Genomic DNA, 17,205 nt, shown 5'->3' with positions numbered 1-17,205 from the left:
CCGAGCTGAGACGGGTTTTGACTGAGAAGGGGTTACTTCAGAGGAGACCAGTCAGAGAGAAGTGGGAGAACGCCCAGAAGAAAAGGAAATCAATGATAAAAGCAGAGATAATACTCTTGTTCTCAGGCAACTTTTCTGTTCCCTCCTTTCTTTTACCTACCTGCCCGATGGGAATTAATGTGCATTGATGCGTTTACTTTTTCCCCACCTAACAAGGTGTAGAGAGACCACCTACTTCTGCTTCTTCCTCTTGAAGAACTGGATGGAGCCAGGCTGCTGACAGCTGGGGGAACAGATGAGAAAGGCCCTTCTTTGCCTCTGAATCTGCTTGGAGTGGCTGAGTTTTGGTCACCACAGGCCCAAGGGTCTCTCTCTCCTGAAAGACATTTTGACTCCATTTCTGCTCGACTTGAAGGCTTGTTAAGCCATCTTGTTTTCTGGATTTAATCACTTGGTGGTCTCCCAGAATTCAGAGAGGACTACTGGGATCTCTAGATTTCTTGAGATTTCTGAATACCAAGGTCGTGACATCAGAGTAGAGTAGGTACATCTGCTCAAACAGTGAGACCAGGAAATCTTCTGTGCCTTTTTCGTGCAGTCTTTCCCCCAATTCCTGCCACCCAGTAAGTGTCCCAGCCTCCTCCCGGTTCCAGTCCCCAGTTCATAACCACCCCACCAATAGCACCCAGCTCAGCCCCACCCAAATGGCTGCTAAGGGTCAGAAGCATACTGGAAACGTATTTTAGCATTATTCCTGTTCTGCAGCAAAGCTTTATCTGTGGGTCTGTGGCCAGAAAGTTCAATAGAATTGTTTATTTCTCTCTCTGACAATTCTGTTCTTGCTTAATTTGCAGATAGAAAATGAAAAGTGATTTTGGCTGTTGATGCTATAGAAACCATGGGCTGACTTTCATTCAGTTTTACTCTAGCCCCATCTCTCCCTTCTGGGTTACGTCTCAGGCTCTTTGGCTCTAAGTTTATTGGTCTCTTTTACCAAAAATCAGTTCCACTTCTCCCACACAGCCTGGCACTGAAGTGCCCAGAACGAGGCAGCCCTAGAGATCTCACCCATGGGATGCTCGGGTGGGGCCTTCACCTGTCCCATCCTTGCACAGCTGGGCGAATGGCCTGGCCACCAGCCCAAGCCGTTGTCCTGCTGCAGTTGCTATCCTTCTGCTGCTCTCCCTCTCTGGTGTTTCCTTTGATGTGATGTATTCCTTTTGTGAGGCCTCAAGGCTTGGAGGGAAAGCTCTGTTCTTGAGCTTCTGAAAACCCGAGGTATAAACTATTCCCTTTCCTCTGAGCTTCATGACCTTGAATCTGTACTGTGGCCAGAAACATGAGCCGCCACCTGGCTTCGTCCATAAGAGACGCATGTTCTGTCCCAGCAGTGGGGGCCCCTTTGCCCAAAGGCTTCCTGGCAAGTGTGTGCAGTTGCCTAGACACCTTGCTTCTTTGCCTCCTGTGCCAAATCTCTTGTACCGGCACCCAAGGCCATTTGGAAAATGCCTTGGGAGGTAACGCCTCCCAATTCTGCCTTATTGCAGCAGGAGAGACCAGCAGTGATTCAGAGACCTGGGCATAGATGCATCCTCCCCCATATTTTGATCATTTCCTTTTATTGTGTCTCTAGCCTGCTTCAACGTTTTGTCTCACAATTACAGTTGCAGTACGAATTTTTTGGAAATACTGTGTAAGTAACTCAGATATCTAAATGCGACGTATCTCATGGTCTATCACTGATGACCACTGTCAGTGATCTAACACTGATGATCACTGTTGCAAAATGAATGACTGAATCAAAGAGAGAAAGAAAAGGCAATCTGAGTTGGTTAGTGAGCACCTGTGTTGTATAAAAGACCATCTTTGGATATAAAGAAGTGTGAAGAATGGGATCCTCAGGGATCTTATAGGCTAGGTATGGAGTGAAAGACAGCTGAGGTTATGAGCGTGGTGATTGCTATAAATAGTAATAATAATAATAATAATAATAATAATAATAATAATAATGGTAAAACCATAAGAGTTAAAATGTATTCTACTTCTCCATAGGCCAGGCGTTGTGCCACGTCATGTTTTTACATACATAATCTGTCCTAGTTCACACAACAACCATGTGAGGCAGATACATTATTCTACCAGTTTTACAAATAGAACAACTGAGGCTTTGAGTGGTTCAGCAGCTTGGCTAAGGTCACAAAGCGAATACTTGATAGAATTAGGATGTGAATCCAGGTCTGTCTGGTTCCAGACACCTAATACTTTATCAGTATTCTGTTTTTTCTGTTACTCATTCTGAATGAAAAACTGATGGTGCTATTGTCCAGAATATAGCCAGAGGACAGCAGGGGAAGCTTATGAAGAGAAAAATGACACCGCGTTAACACTTGTGAATTTGACGTGAAAGCCAGATAGTAAAGAGAAAACGTCTAGGAGTCCACTGGAATGACTCTCAGAAGGCAGAGTAGCTGGGGATAGCAGTATGATTTAGGTGAGAGAGCCATTTAGATAAGCGATGGTGAAGCCGGTGAGACCTTGGGACTGTAAGGGGGTGCATCCCACATCCGGGTGTGCCTGTGCTCCCCACACGTCTTATTTGGAACTCCCCAGGTCTCTTGCTGATTCTCAGATGCTATGACCGGGAGCTCACCTCCCCTGCCCCCTCTAATCACCGCTGCCCTGGTGATGGTTGGGTTTTCCCTCTACAGCAACTTATCTCTGATGTGATGGCATTCTGATCTAAGTCCTGCCCTGTTGAAAGTGTCAGGGCGGTGTCCCATCCTTGCTGGACACTAGGCCGACCAGGCCCCTTTTCATCACAGATTCTCCTTTTCTCCTGACACAGGCATCGAATGCCCCAGAGGAGCCCGAAACCTCCCAGGCTTGGTGCAAGAGGGAGAGCCTTTCAGTGAGGAAGCCACACTTTTCACCAAGGAGCTGGTGCTGCAGCGAGAGGTGGGACATCTTACGGTTGCTTCTTGTGTGAAGAGGGGTGAGAAAACGGGGTTCCCTTGGTCTCGTGCTTTCCTGCCACGTCAGAGATGAGTCTGACATTTTTCTGGTGCTCGGCCTTCCTCATCCACCATCCATTCTGTGTCTGCCCACATCCTGCTTCCTTGAGCCCTGCGTCATTGGCCAGCCACCCCCAGACAGCCCCCTGCCACCGGTGTCCTGGGATTGTGTGCTGAACACCAAGCCGGCCTAGGCAGCATCCTGAGGCAGAGGGCTTACGGCTCTGTAGCCCTGCTCCTTGGCGAATCAGCCCGCGCTGCCTGCCTCCAGCTGGATTTAGAAGCTTGACTAACCCTGTCAGGGGCCAATTTTCTTTGAACATTTATTTGTATCTTTGAGTAATTACATTTTATGTAGCGGGTTTTCTGACTTAATTTAATTGTATTTCTGTTTCTGCCCGTTGGCCTGGCTCTTGCAGGCAGGAGTTAGGCTTCTCAGCTGCTGCGGTGTCCATCTACCTGCTAATTTTTATCAAGTCATAGTCAACTGATACATCTTCTTTCCAGGAGTATTGCAGTCATTCATCCTGCTAGGTGGGCACAAGAAAGGAACAGTGGGGGAGTGTGCTGGGCTCAGGCTGAGGATTTCAGATCTGCCTTTGTCCTCATTTCTTTTACAATCAAACCCATAGGGTCCCGTTAGCTTTCATGCAATATCATGATATGCAAGAGCTAAAAGATTATGGGGTCCTAGAGGTTAGCCCGCTCGTGGGGCTTTGTAGATCCTTGAGATCAGACGTGTGGGCTTGGGGATGTTTCTCATTTTGATTTGAATCGCCAGTGAGTATATTGGGTACTAGAGGCACAAGAGAGCAGGCTAGCCCAGGATGCTGTGTGGGACTGCCCGGACCTGTAGAAAACCACCTCTTTGACTTCTGGCTGAACGACACTATTTGCTTTTGGTTGCCACCTCTTGGGGATTTTTTTTTTAGCACTTACCTTTCCATTTTGTGAAAGAAAATGGGGTGGCAAAAGGAATCCTGAATTCTTAGTTCAAGATAGATGGGTTCCATTTCCCAAAATGAACTGCAACAACCTGGGCATTGCATAGGCTGTGCTGGCCGTCTGTACAGTGGGGCGGGGGCAGGAGTGCTGGACCCCTTCATGCCTCCTCAGTCTCACACTGACCCCTGTTTATTTGTGCTGAGATGCATTCATGTTTGTGAAGAAGAAATCCTCATGCAGAGTGCCTTCCCCCTCCCCTTCTATTTTGTAACTGCCCAGTGTAGTTTGAATTCTTGTCGGTTAAAGATAAGCCCCTGCAGGAAAAGTATTTTAAAAATCCAAATAGTCCAGTTGTCTATCAGAAGCTGTTGCAATTGGGAGCACAGTAATTAGGTAGACGGGGCAAATATTTTGGAATTTCCTCTGTGTGGACCTTTGGGGAATGACCTACAGAGCAGCTCTGTGACGGGACAAACAGGTCCACCCAAGGTCTGCGACTTAAAGTCATCACAGAAGTAGCCTCGACAGACATCCGGTGGTCGTGCTTTGGACGGAGTGAGGAAAGGCCCTCGTGGGGTTCTCTGAGACTTTTCGTTAGTAACGTCCTCGTCACTTCCTAGCTGCGCCACATTTCTGTGTCGCCCTCCCCATTGGTCACCGTGGTCCTCCCCTGTTGTTTCACGGCTCCTGAAGTTTCTTTCCCTTTCTTTTTCAACTCTCATTTCCCCAGCCACTTTTCTTCTGATCCCATTTTCTGGCCCGCTGGTGCCATCCAAAGAGCACAAGGGGTCAGAGAGAATACTGGCCACTAAGTGGAGTGAGTGGGCCGAAAGCTCTTTTTTTACTCTCTGAGTGTCGTGACCTTACCTTTGTCTGTACATTTGCTGGTATTTGATTGTTGAAAAAAGATAAATTTTCCCCCATCTTCTTTGATGCCCCTGGCGTGTAAGTTTGCAGATCTTGGTCTAATCCAGATTTGCTATGTGGCTTTCTTGGTTGTAGCACCCCAATTTTACAGAGCCCTAAGTCGGGAGTCTCTTGATAAAGAAACTTTCTGCGTTTTCTTAGCTGCTTATATGATTGCCCGGCCTGACTGTTTTGAAAGGTCTTTCCAGAGGGAAGAGGAGTATGGCTTAAACTCAGGACAGCTTGAAGTTTTAACTAAAGGAACCGGTTTTAACCTGTCCCCCTGGGCATTTCCCTTCATATCATACATGTAAACTGTTTTCTTGACAGTGTAGGAGTGAAGAGTGGTTTTTGTTTTGTTCTAAGTCGCTTTTACCTGTATTTTTATTCCATACATTGTCCTGGGCACATGTCTCTTTGCCTCTTCCTTCCACCCCACTTGGATCTAGGAAAGCCTGATGGATTGGCATTCCTGGATGCGGAGATCCCTCCCGCCCTAAGGAGGAAGCACTGTGCCGCTGTACGGATGCCTGAGTGTGCGTTCACAGCCTCTCACCTCACGTAGCTCTTACCTTCAGGGCAGCCTCCACAGCACCCCATTCCACTCCAGGTGCTCTTCAGGGGCCGAGCCGCTGTTGTGATGGCCGCGGTTGGACAGGCTTTTGGTACCTTGTGCCAATCCCCTTGTTAATCAGACTTGGTCAGGTAATCAGGTATTGGCGATGATGTGATCGTCCTTGACCCTGCCCCATCCCTCCCCTTTATGTTTTTCTTTTTCTTATCTTAGTTTTGACCGGGATCTCTCTACCCTCTGCCTCGTTTTCCCAGTTACTATAAACTGGCAGAATCCAATAGGAAGGGAGAAACACACAGATTTCATGATTTCACAGCACATCCCAGCCCCCACAACGGCATGTCCGTCAAGTTAGACTCACATGCATAAACCTGTAAACTGACTGGAGAAGGACGTGTAGTGGGGGAGAGACTATAACGGGCACGCCCCTAGGTCAGCCCACCTGCCAGGGAGCAGACAGGGAGCTGAGGTGCAGGTGCCTGACTCCCTGCTTATGAAATACATTGTCTTGGCTTTGGGTGGCCAGAGCACAAATTGCTACGTGCCTCTCCGTTTGGGGGGAAGAGAGAGTTGTAGTCTTTCTGTCCCATAGCCTCATATGGAGCTTGCCAGAGTCTCACACGAGTCTCTTCTCTACATTTCAGATGGCCCCCATTATCTGGACACCCGATGGCTGTGCTTTCCTTTAGTGTGTTTTACGGTGACACCAGTTAGCACAGAGCTACTGACATTCTTGGCCACCACTCAGCTCCATCTTCCTATCTTTCCGGTCACCTTTCATTGTATTTCTTCTTTTTTTTTTCCCATTTTTCTCCGTGCTCCTTCTCCTTAGCCATTGGTTCCCATTGTCTTTTGTTCCTTCCCCTGAGCTAGGAGTCTGGGAGGACTGTTCCAGGTCAGTGGTCTGGGTGTTCTGACATTCTTGCTCCCAGGCAAGAAGAAGAGCAGTTTCTACCAGCATGTTACTGGACTTTTTGTGGCCAAAGCAGCCAAGGGACTCTGAAAGCACGTCACACTTAGAGGAAATCCAGGTAGCTCAACAGTTCTTCCTCAGCCTGACTCAGTTAGTATATAGCAGGGGTGGGCAAAATCGGCCCAGTGCCAGTTTTCATGAATAAAGTTTTACTGAAACATTGCCACACTGTGGCTCCTCTCATACTCTTAACAGCAGAGTTGAGTAGTTACGACAGAGGCCACGTAGCTCACAAAATCTTAAATATTTACTTATCTGTCTTTTTAGCACAAGAAGTGTGCTGACCCTTGCTGTACAGAGTATGCTGAGTTGTTTGTTGTAGCCTGAAAATGACAATTTACTCTCAACATCCCCTGCCTTTGAGGCTGGGCTACTTCTGGGCCACCCAACGTGAGGTCATCGTGTCCCTTGCTGTAGTTGTGACTGTGATCTATATGAGGGCTGTGTCCCACTGCATGGCATGAGCTGGTGATACCCTTTGTGGCCCCCCCCCCCCCCCGCCCATACAGCTGCCTCTTTCAGGCAATTCCCTGCCACCCTGCCAAGGACAGGAAGATCTGGTGAATTGTGCCCATCGCTAGCATCTTCCCAGAAGTAGTGGTGAGAGAGAGCGTTAGGGAATGGGTAGATAACTGGCTTCAATTTCCTGTTTCTGCACTCCAAGTATCATGTGGTTCTAGGAAAGTGGTTCTTTCCTGCCTTGGTATTCCTGTCTAAAACACTGATCTCACAATCCAAAGCCTTCGTCTTCCCTTTGAGACCCTTCCTGTGAATAAATAGTCATCTGGGATCTCTTCACACCTCGCCAGAAGGCCAGCTAGCCAGCATTCACTCACTGACCAGCCGCTGCCTGTACAGTAACGTGGTCGCTGTCAGGAAAACCTGCGCTCTTAGAGAAGGGGCTCTGAGGTATTAAAAGAGATCAGTGCCACAAGTTAACCCTCTTCACGGTTCCAGGCTATAAGAGGTACATTTCCCTGGGGCAGGATGTGGGATGTATAGAGGTTTGGTGATCATTTCCAAGACCTTTCTCAGTGACCCCTTTGTCCTCCTGAGATCTCAGAAATTACCCTTTGCTGCTGCCTGGAAAATGTCCTCATGCTGGACAGCCTGAGCCGAAAACTGGCTGATTCCCTGACCTATTTCCCTTCTTCCTGCTGGCATTGAAAGGGAGGATGCCCCCCTGGGGAGCTCCTGCTGCAGCTTGCAGTGGCCAGGGTAGTCCTAGATCCCCTCTCTCCCACTACCCCCCCCCCCTGCTTTTTTGTAAACAAAGATGCACAAAAGCCTCACAAGCAACTGGTGCTGTCCGAAGAACATGTATTTACATTTCAGAGGAATGTGGACTTGGCAGTGAATATTGGTGCGTATTTATGGAGAGATGTGCGTCTGGGAGAGAAAACTTAGAATAAAAGGAAAATGATTTCTTGTTTTTTTGTTTTTAGTGCCAAATGTGCTGCATCTTGTCTGAGAAAGATAATAATTGGTCTAAGCAGTTTCCCGTTGATTGAAACTGTTTCTGCACATTTCCCTCACAGTGCTGTGGTATATGCTCACACCCTTCCTGTTCCCGTCTGTCAGTGCGGGTCCCTTCCTGGCCAGGAGACACACGGGAGGGGGAACAGTAGCAAAGTTAGATCTCTGGATCAAAGCACTAAGGATAGTTCAAGCCACGGGGAAACCCAGAAGAGCGAAGGACACCTGGTGCAGGTAAGGCCAGTGAAACACTGCTCACAGACTCTCCCTGGGTCCAGTAACTCTCACTGAGCCACGACTAGTCACCTGCTGGGAAGGTGAGCCAGCTGTCTACCAACGTTTCACTTACTTGCAAAGGACACCCTATTCTAGATGATGCCACTGCCCAGGGAAGAAGGAATGCAGTAAGGTCACCTTTCTGAACTGCTCTCTTCCCTGTGAGGTGTTAAAGGCTGTTGGAAGCTAAGGCTTTACTTTTCCCTCCCCACACACTCTTAATGGTTCATCACCCACCAGTGTTCTTTCAGTTTGTTTTCCATTTAAGGCTATTTTCTCTGAAGAGGGCTCAAGTAACGACCTCCTGTCTTAATAATGATCAGGTTTTCCATTTATATAGTATTTTCTAGTGTAAAAGTGCTTACACATGCAATGTTTCATTTTAATCTCAAAGCAAACCTACATGAGAAATATTATCTGTTTCCCAGTTCAGGAAACTGACATGCACAGTGATCTGCCTCTATTCACAGAGCTTGTTGTAGAGCAGATACCAACACCCAAATGTCTACATTCCAAATCGGGTGCTTTTTCTTCCCATGATTTTGCCAATTTTTCTGTTAGAATGTGGTCATTCTTTTAGCAGTATTATATCATTTCTCAACCCTCAAATATCTGAAGCTAATTAATTTATGAAGGACTTCCCTAAAGGTCCAGCAGTTAAACTAAGAGTTCATCTTCAGTAAAGAACCACTGAGTCTGATTCTGGATGCTCACAAGACTCCAGAGGGATCTGAGGGATTTGCTGTGGCCACACCTTCCCAAAATATTTATTCTCTTCTTGTCACAGTTTTTACAGCTTTTGGTTGCCTGATCCTGCGTCATCTGTTGTTTGACTTCTGCGGGCCTTCCTTTTTTAAATAATGATTCCTCTCTGGTGTATCTTGCTCCATTTCTGCTGTATCATATATAATCCATATTCCTATTTCTAATCTCTCTTAAAACACAGATCTAAGTAAGTCCCTCACTTATAAATCTATGCTTCCCCACTGCCTCTGGGATAAAGTCTCATTTCCTTAGTTGACATATAGCCTTGAATACCTCCCCAGCTCCATGTCTCACCACTACTCATTTCACTGACCTTCCTGTACTCACAGTTCCCGGTATACACCTTCCCGTTTCATCTCTCACATTCTTTGGATAGACCCAAGCTCCCCACCCTGTAGATCAACCATCCTCCTTCTTTGATTTCTTGTTCGTACCTACCTGTCCTTCAAGATAAACCTTCTCTGGGAAGCTTTGCCTTGGTCTCCCAGACTGGCTGAGATGCCCTTCCTCAGCATCCTGCGCACACATCTGTCCTGCACTGACCGATGTTGTTGAAAGGATCTGCCTGTGTGTTAAGTCTCCACACTAGATTCTAAGCTTCTCAAGGACAGGATCCATGCTTTTGTCTTTGTGTTCTTTGTACTTTGCCTGGCGTACAAGAGATACTTAATAGATTCATTAAGTCAACTATTATATATGTTGTCCTTTATAGTTCTTTGGGAAAGCTCTTTAAGGTCACCATTTGTGGGTCAGGGAGGAAGCCTTGAGTATTAAGGCTGGACACATAGCTGCTAATTCAGGAGCTTCTCATTGAAAAAGTGCATTGCCAAGCCTGACTCTGCTTATGAGGGGACCCTGACATTCCTTGGTCTCCCTGGCAGTCCCACCAGGATACTTAAAGGTAATGAGATAATGATGTGTGAGTGTTTTGAAAAACGTCCAGTGTTCAAATTGAAGTCATTAGTGCCCCTGTATCATTCTCCCAGGAGGCTACTCGTCTCTTCCCCTCCCTGTATATCTCCCATCCTTTGCTTTTGTGGATCAAACTATTAAGTGAGATGATGGGTTTATTTTGAAGTTCCAGTCAACAAATTCCTGTTCAGTGATATGCTGTAAGCACCATGTGAATACCAGGCTGTTACCTGCCCACTTACAGCCTCTTCATTTCTGGGCTCATGGCCGTTGCCAGGTATTTCTAAAAGCCCTAGAAGGAAAGCCCTCGATTCCCATTCCAGCCCCTAAATGAAAATGGCATCACAATGAGAAGAGATGAGGGAAAAATGAAGAATGGGAGATCCTGTCACGTTGCCCTGTTTTTCCCTTCCCTGGCTGCTAGGTCTCCCCTATCAGCTTTTCTACCCGTCGGGTAGCCGGTCACCAGTAGCCTTCCGAAGCTAGCTCAGCAGCATGTGCTGATAGGTGCCAGCAGTGTGCTGGCTCCGGTGGGATTCCTCTCTGCAGAGCTGCTGGCTCAGCTGGGCTGTTGTCTGTTTCCCTATTCTTCTGCTTAGAACTTTCATAGCCAGTCAAGCATAGAATTGCATCCATTCTTCTGAAATAGCTGCTGGGCCTAATTTTTCATTGGCTTGGCCAAGATCCTATTACCTGTAATTATGTCATACAGGCTGACTGGCAAAGTTTGCAGGCCTCACTGCCCTCCCGAGACCAGTGTTCACATCCCAGCCTGGCTGTTGGGAGTGGGGAGAGAACAAAATGGAGTCAGATTTAGGGCCACAAGAGATTTGGCCTCCTTGGGACATGTAGGAACATCTCAAGGATAGAATTCCATCTCAGGGAAGAAAATCCTTTTCAGTGGAGGGATTCTTCCTTTCCCCGGGGAATTGGTCCTTACTAACTACTATACTCTTCCTTAAGAGATTTTGATGTTTCCTCTGCCAGTTCAATTTGTTCTTACCAGTAAAAGGAAATAGGAAGTATAGCCCTTAGACCTGACAGACTCTGTTTCCCCCAGAAGCAAGTGCCTTGTCATTGCCAAGGCACCTTTACTTTACTTCTAACCCCCATCACTCTGAGAGTAAAGATTTTGTAAAAGGCTCAAACATGACTTCCTCTTACATCTTTCCACTAGAATGGTCCCCAGTACTTACTTTGAACTTCATCTAAATTGAACCTGGAAGTGAGTATAGTGGGCACTGATTGCCACTGGAGAGTATATTTATTGGTTCGCTACAAGATTATCATTACAAACACAAGGTCATGAAAATCCTTCAAACCGAGCTTTGCTAAGCTCCTGCCACCTATGGTATTCAATACTATCTGCCTATCTGACATAAAATTCTTTATGAGCCATCCCTGTGGATGACAGCTATTGCCAGGCACATCCTGGTCTACCTTCTGTATAGCTATGTAGAGCCTGTGACCCAGAACAAATGGAAAAATTCTGTCAGGAGGGAAGAGATTTCTGGACTCCTCATAGGTGGATTATGCTAGGAGAGCTGGGTGCCATTTATTTTAATTTGGATGTATCATATGCCCCTAGTAATAACTCCTGGTTTGTCTTACCTCTTCAATCATCCTGAATTTTCACTGCTTCTTGAGCTTTAGCAAGGGTTCTCTTTAAAAAAGAAAAAAAAGGAAGCTAATATTCTTAGTATAATAACAAAGGCTGAAGAAGAACAGCTCCAAATTTTTGTTTTTCAGATGAAATCCCTTATTTATGAAGTCTGTCCATTTCCTTCTGGGAGCCTAATTTGGAAAATAATTCTGTCTTCTGACTAGCAGATCATATTTACTTTCCACACTAAAGATGACCTCATGCAGACCTGCTCACTCTCTGTTTCCAGAAGAACTTCACATGGGACCCCAACACATTGGCCAGCACCCACGTGGACTTGAATGTGAGGTTTCATGCTGGCATGTTTGGGGATCTTCAGGCATCATGTCTCCCTTTTCAGTCCTAACCGCTCTCAGACACACCCACTGCCTGAACATTACTATCTTCTCCTTGGAATTATATAATGCAACTGATAATCTTTTTAGAACACAGCCCTTACTATACAATAGCTGGGCTGTCAAAGCTGCGAGCAAGGAGTAAGCAGATTGTACATTTCATTTGCTCTCCAGGTAATAGTAACTCTCTGGTGTCTCACGTGTGACTCCTCCAAGGACACAGCGGTGACTGTTCTAGTGGATGAGCCAACCTTAACCCTGCCCTCTTCTTATCGTTAGCACGCCCACCTCTTGTGTCTGTTGCCAAGGACTAGACGAGATCTTCTGTGTTCCAAATCTGGCTTTATTGATGAACTTCCCTCTTGCCACTCCACCTGTGACAGTTTCTGGTCAGCTGAACTTAAATGGATTTTGAAAATGAAAGTGACCAATGGTCTGTTAGGAAATGCTGTGGTGCATGAAATAAGATTATGAACAAGCTTAAGAATTAACAGTAGATACCCTAACCTGGTCTAAACAACATGTGTCACTTACTCAGGAAAGATAAGTTCATTCTTAGACCCATATGCAGAACATTTAAGGACATCTTTCCTTTTCTGGTCACTTAAAAACTCTTGTCAGTAACATGTGCAGAATCAGACCTGCGTTCTTGTTCCAACCTCACCGTTTACTGAATGACCTTGGACATGATCCTTAGCTTCTCTAAATCCAGGGCAATCTCAGTGCATAATAGAATTCAACAGAATGGTGCCCCTTGGGTTGTTCAACAGTCCTGCTAACCCAGCTGCCTCACCTACAACAAAGGTACCTTCTCTGTAGGGTGATTGTAGAAATAATGTATACATGTGAAATTCCCAACACTGGTGCCCTGGTGAATAGTAAATACTTGGTTAACAACAGCTTGTCATCATTTTTATCATGAATGAAAATTCTTCTCTCGGAGTTTAGCTAAAATCTCGGATTAGAACTTCAGCGTGTGTGGATAAACCACGATATGAAGAGTAGGGAGGTAAGCAGGTCACAGGCATGTGTGTTGGGAACAGCATTCATACTAGAATCAGCAAAGAACAAAGGTTAGTCTTCTCCAGTGCTCTTTACACTCCAGTCCCATGTATTTAAGCTAGTAGTGGCCCGTAAACATGCTCCCCCTGTCTAGCACCCATGGCAGATGTTTCTGGTCACAGGGCTGCTCTGGCTCAGGGCTCAGAATCTGCTCAAAACAGGGTTCCTAGGAGCTACTACCAGTTGAGTGGATTTGGTACTCTCACCGATACCTATTGGCCATTCTTGTTCCTAAGCTCTCAAAAATTGTCTGAATACCATCGGGGGTTGGGTGGGGGGAGGGTGGGGCTGGTTGGCTCAGTCAGTTAAGTGTCCAACTCTTGATTTCAGCTCAGGTTGTGATCTTGCCATTCGTGAGATCAAGCCTGGCATCAGGCTCTGCACTGGCAGCATGGAGCCTACTTGGGATTCTCTCTCTCTCTCTCTCTCTCTCTCTCTCTCTCTCTCTCTCCCTCTCCCTCTCCCTCTCCCTCTCCCTCTCCCTCTCCCTCCCTCCTTCTCTCCCCTTCCTCCCTCCCTCCCTCTCCCTATCCTTCCTGCACTTGCTCGCTCTCTCAAAATAAATGAACATTAAAAAAAAATTTTTTTTTAATAAATAAATAAATACCATCTGGGGTTAGCCAGTCATTTTTCTATGAAGATTGAGGAAACAGGGTCTTTTGCCTCTGCTTCTGCATGGTCCTACACATGGGAAGCTCTTCTTTCTAGGCAGTGTCACATTGAGTGGAAAAGTAAAGGTCTGGAGGTAATGCCGACAGAGTCCTAACCTATGCACAGAGCCTCTTCTAGACTTAACTATGGACAGATAAGGCCAAACATCACCAAGAGCCAGGAAGCCAAGATTCTACACATACCTCACAGATATCTAAGAAATAACGGTTTAAGTATCTTTGCCATGCAGTTGAACTGCCATACGGGTATTTAGAGGATGTTCTGCCAATACTCAGGGCTCTCTGTGACTTACACAGGACTTCTGACCTTGCTCATTTCCTGATGTCACTGTGACCTGAAAATAAGGAATATAGGGATGACCTCTCTAGATCCTAGCTGGCCCAGGCTTCCCTGTCCTCTGATGGAATAGCATTTGCTCTTTTTTGTCCCCTTACCACCTTACCATGGCCACAGCAGTCTACAATTGCCATAGGTTTATCTTTGATCTGTATTAAATTGGAGAGTTGGAGGATAGTGGAGTGCCAGGCAGGAGCTCTAAAGAGAGATCTAGGTGTTAACCAGGATTGAAAAGGACCAGAAAAGGACCCAAGATGAATCCCTTGGGACAGTCACTGCAGCAAGAACAAAAGGTGTCTGTTGAGCCAGGAATGAAGAGTTGAAAGGAAACAGCTTCACTGTGCCATTTTTCTTTCCAGGTTAGCATAATGCCTCCCTCTTCTCCCTTTGCCTTCTCTCGATGCAGTGGAATCCTATCTAGTGGTACCAGAAGACGGTCTTGGCATTGAATGCACAGCTAGAAGTGGAGATTTTGCAGGTAAAACCCAACAGGTGCCTCCACCACTACCAGTACCCTGTATAAGCCACTTCACTTCACATGTCTCTACAGTGCTGGTGGTTGGTGCTGGATGCTATTACCTCTGGTTAAATAAATCTAAAACTACCGACCCAGGATTTTTATAGCAATGCTGCAACCCTATATGAGGAAATGCAACAAATAGTCCATTACCGCTGATTGGATATGGATTTTTGGCCTGGCCACTTGCCACTCGGTAATTTTAGAATAGGGTCACTTTCGGAATTGGAAGATTCCTTGTAGGAGGGTACTGGTGTTTGCTAAATAGTGTTTCTTATCTTCGTGCCTTCTCACCACCATGCTCCCACCTCCCGAGTGTAGGGCCAGTCTCTCTGTCTGCTTGGCAGAGACGGCCACAGCTCATCCTTCATCAGTTTACAGGGCTGCAGACGTGGCCATTTCCAAACGCCCAGGGTGCACTTAACCACTTCCTCCTTCTAATATCAGCACTTCCACTCTAAACACATCAGCAGCTTTGTAACTTGCGTTTTATTTTGCTCTACGTTTTGGCCCTTCAGGTTATTTGTGGGAGGAAGGTGAGGGGACCGGCAAAATGTGTTGTCGCAGATTTCAGAATTACACAATTACACCCTGAGTCATTGTCTCTGGAGAATCATTTAAGCAAGAGTGCCAAGAGCGTCCTGAAGGGCTCTCACTGTGGTCACATGTGGGTTTTAAAGGTTGGGTTCTCTTTCATATTTGATACATGACTACCTACTTGATTTCAGCATCTGCAGAATGGGAGGGCTCAGCCCTGTTCTGCCTGGAGAGAGCTGAAAGGTAATTACTAAGGCACGGAGCACAGGATTGTCCTGCTCACACAGACGGTGAATAAGCACACACGGGCTGAGGGTCCCGTGGTTGCTTTGTTGTTCTCCTCACCTGCATCTGAACAGGAAACCTGTGGTCCTAGAGCCTGAGATCTGACCACTGTTTACCTCATGGGCTTAGCTCTCATCGGTTTTCCCTTTTCGCTCTGCCATGAAACCTGTCTGTTATGTTGCCCTTTTCTTGACATGACTTTGGTTCTGATAAGCGGTATGCCCTAAACAGAAGCCATCCCAAAGCACTGAGTGGTTCTCACAGTCTTCCTTGTAGCCAGCTGGTTGGACTAAGCCCTCAAAATCAGACACAAAACGCGTATCTTCCTGTTACGAGTTCTTGTGCCTATCTGTTGTAACAGTGTGGACTGGTTCTCTGGGGGAGATTGATTTACATACAGTTTGTCATCTTGCCTGTTTGTGGGTGGTCATCGTCCCAGGCTTCAGGTCAGACCTCTCACATTTTGGCCCCGGCCTCTGATCTTTATGAGAGGTCTTTCCACCCAGGGTGTTTCAGAGGATAGGCTTGAAACCCCAGAAGCCATGATCTTTGTTATTATCAAGTATGATGCAAGACAGTTCTACTTTATCAGCTTCCCGCCTCGCTTTTTTTGACACTCGACCCAGGGCTGAAGGTCAGTGTGGCAAAGCTGGAGTTTGCCCTTGAAGCTTTTGATTCTTGTTTCCCCATCCAGAATTATAGTCAGTTGTTGAGCTAGCCCAGCTAGACACCACTCAAGTACGACAACTTCAAAAATTTATGAGGCCCTGGGACCCATAGTCCCTCTCAACATACAGACTTCTAGCCTTGCATCAAGGGAAGCCATATGGTTTCACATGCCCTGTTGCCCTGATGAGGCACAGCACCATGAAGCACAGAGGGAAGGCCCTGGGACTGCTCTCAGTGGCCAGCTTCAAGGTGTGAGGAAGGGCTCTTCGTGACACATTCACACATGCACCCAAGCATGCCTAACACCCAGTGACGGGGAGACCAGCTCGGGGAACATGCAGCCTTCTCACCCTGCCCACACTTCTTTTCATCTGTCCTTCCTCCCTGATGGCTTTCACCCTCCCGGTTGTGTTTCTGTAATTTGTACAGTATCGTTGAGAGGTGTTGAAGAGATCAATAGCAATTCACCTTTTCCCTTATTGATTAAAGTGATGGCAAGTAAAAATGGCAGGCACTACCAATTCATTCATCATGAGCTGGCCATTTCCTACCAGGCCACCAGTGACCTCTCTGCCTGTTAGTTGCTGAGCCACAGCTGAGATTGCACTGGTTTCTAGGCTGCTTTAATGGGAATGAGAGAACCACTGTCTTTGGCTCCTACAATCAAAGCTGAGTGAGGAAGGAGACTGCAGGTAATGAGCAAGAAAATGACTGTGGAACCCGTTCTTCAACTCCGTGGCTTTATTTGAGGGGTTCACCACATGTGCTATACTCTCAGGAAGAGGCAGCCTGAGAGCGGATGGTGGACATCACTGCCTCTCCCCTGTTCTTCCAAAGGGCACCGCCTTCCTTTATTATCCTACACAATGTAAACTGAGTGTGGTGCGTGAAAAGTCCGTGATGCCTGTGAACTAGTTCCGTTTTTGCTGAACGTGCAGAGGTTTGTCATTCCCTCTGAGACTTCAGGTAGTTAACTATGGCTCACCCTGGGGGAATATGGGGTGCCTGGGGTTGCGCTTGAGTCAGGGGTGAAGGAAGGGTTGGTTCTTCTACTTAGGAAGAAGGGTCTGCGTCTACCAAGGGATGGAGAATGCAGACAGTTCTTAACCACTTCTCAACTCCAGAAACAAGCACGGGAAGAGTGTGCGTGTGTGTGTGGTGGTGGTGTGTGTGTGTGTGTGGTGGTGGTGGTGTTCTGTTCTCCCTCAATGGAAATACCCTCTGACTCTCTGTTGAGAAAGGTGATAGAGACACAACCCATGACATTTCAGGTGCCATGCACTAAAGAGCT

The 17,205-nt window shown here is 46.7% G+C and overlaps 1 protein-coding gene across 1 annotated transcript in view; it reads left to right on the top strand.

Annotated features, from left to right (window-relative positions):
• Positions 1 to 17,205, top strand: part of SND1 (staphylococcal nuclease and tudor domain containing 1) — a 426,272-nt gene that overhangs the window by 327,469 nt on the left and 81,598 nt on the right. Inside the window, exon 16 of the mRNA XM_040472057.1 lies at positions 2,846 to 2,955. Coding sequence (XP_040327991.1) covers positions 2,846 to 2,955 — 110 coding nt within the window. The remainder of the gene's footprint in view (positions 1 to 2,845; positions 2,956 to 17,205) is intronic.

Source organism: Herpailurus yagouaroundi, unplaced genomic scaffold (genome assembly GCF_014898765.1).
Source record: "Herpailurus yagouaroundi ecotype Mexico unplaced genomic scaffold, PumYag 100, whole genome shotgun sequence".
In the NCBI taxonomy this organism is placed as follows: Eukaryota; Metazoa; Chordata; class Mammalia; order Carnivora; family Felidae; genus Herpailurus; species Herpailurus yagouaroundi.
The sequence above is the reverse complement of the archived record's forward strand: the minus strand, read 5'-3'. Positions and strand labels throughout refer to the sequence as shown.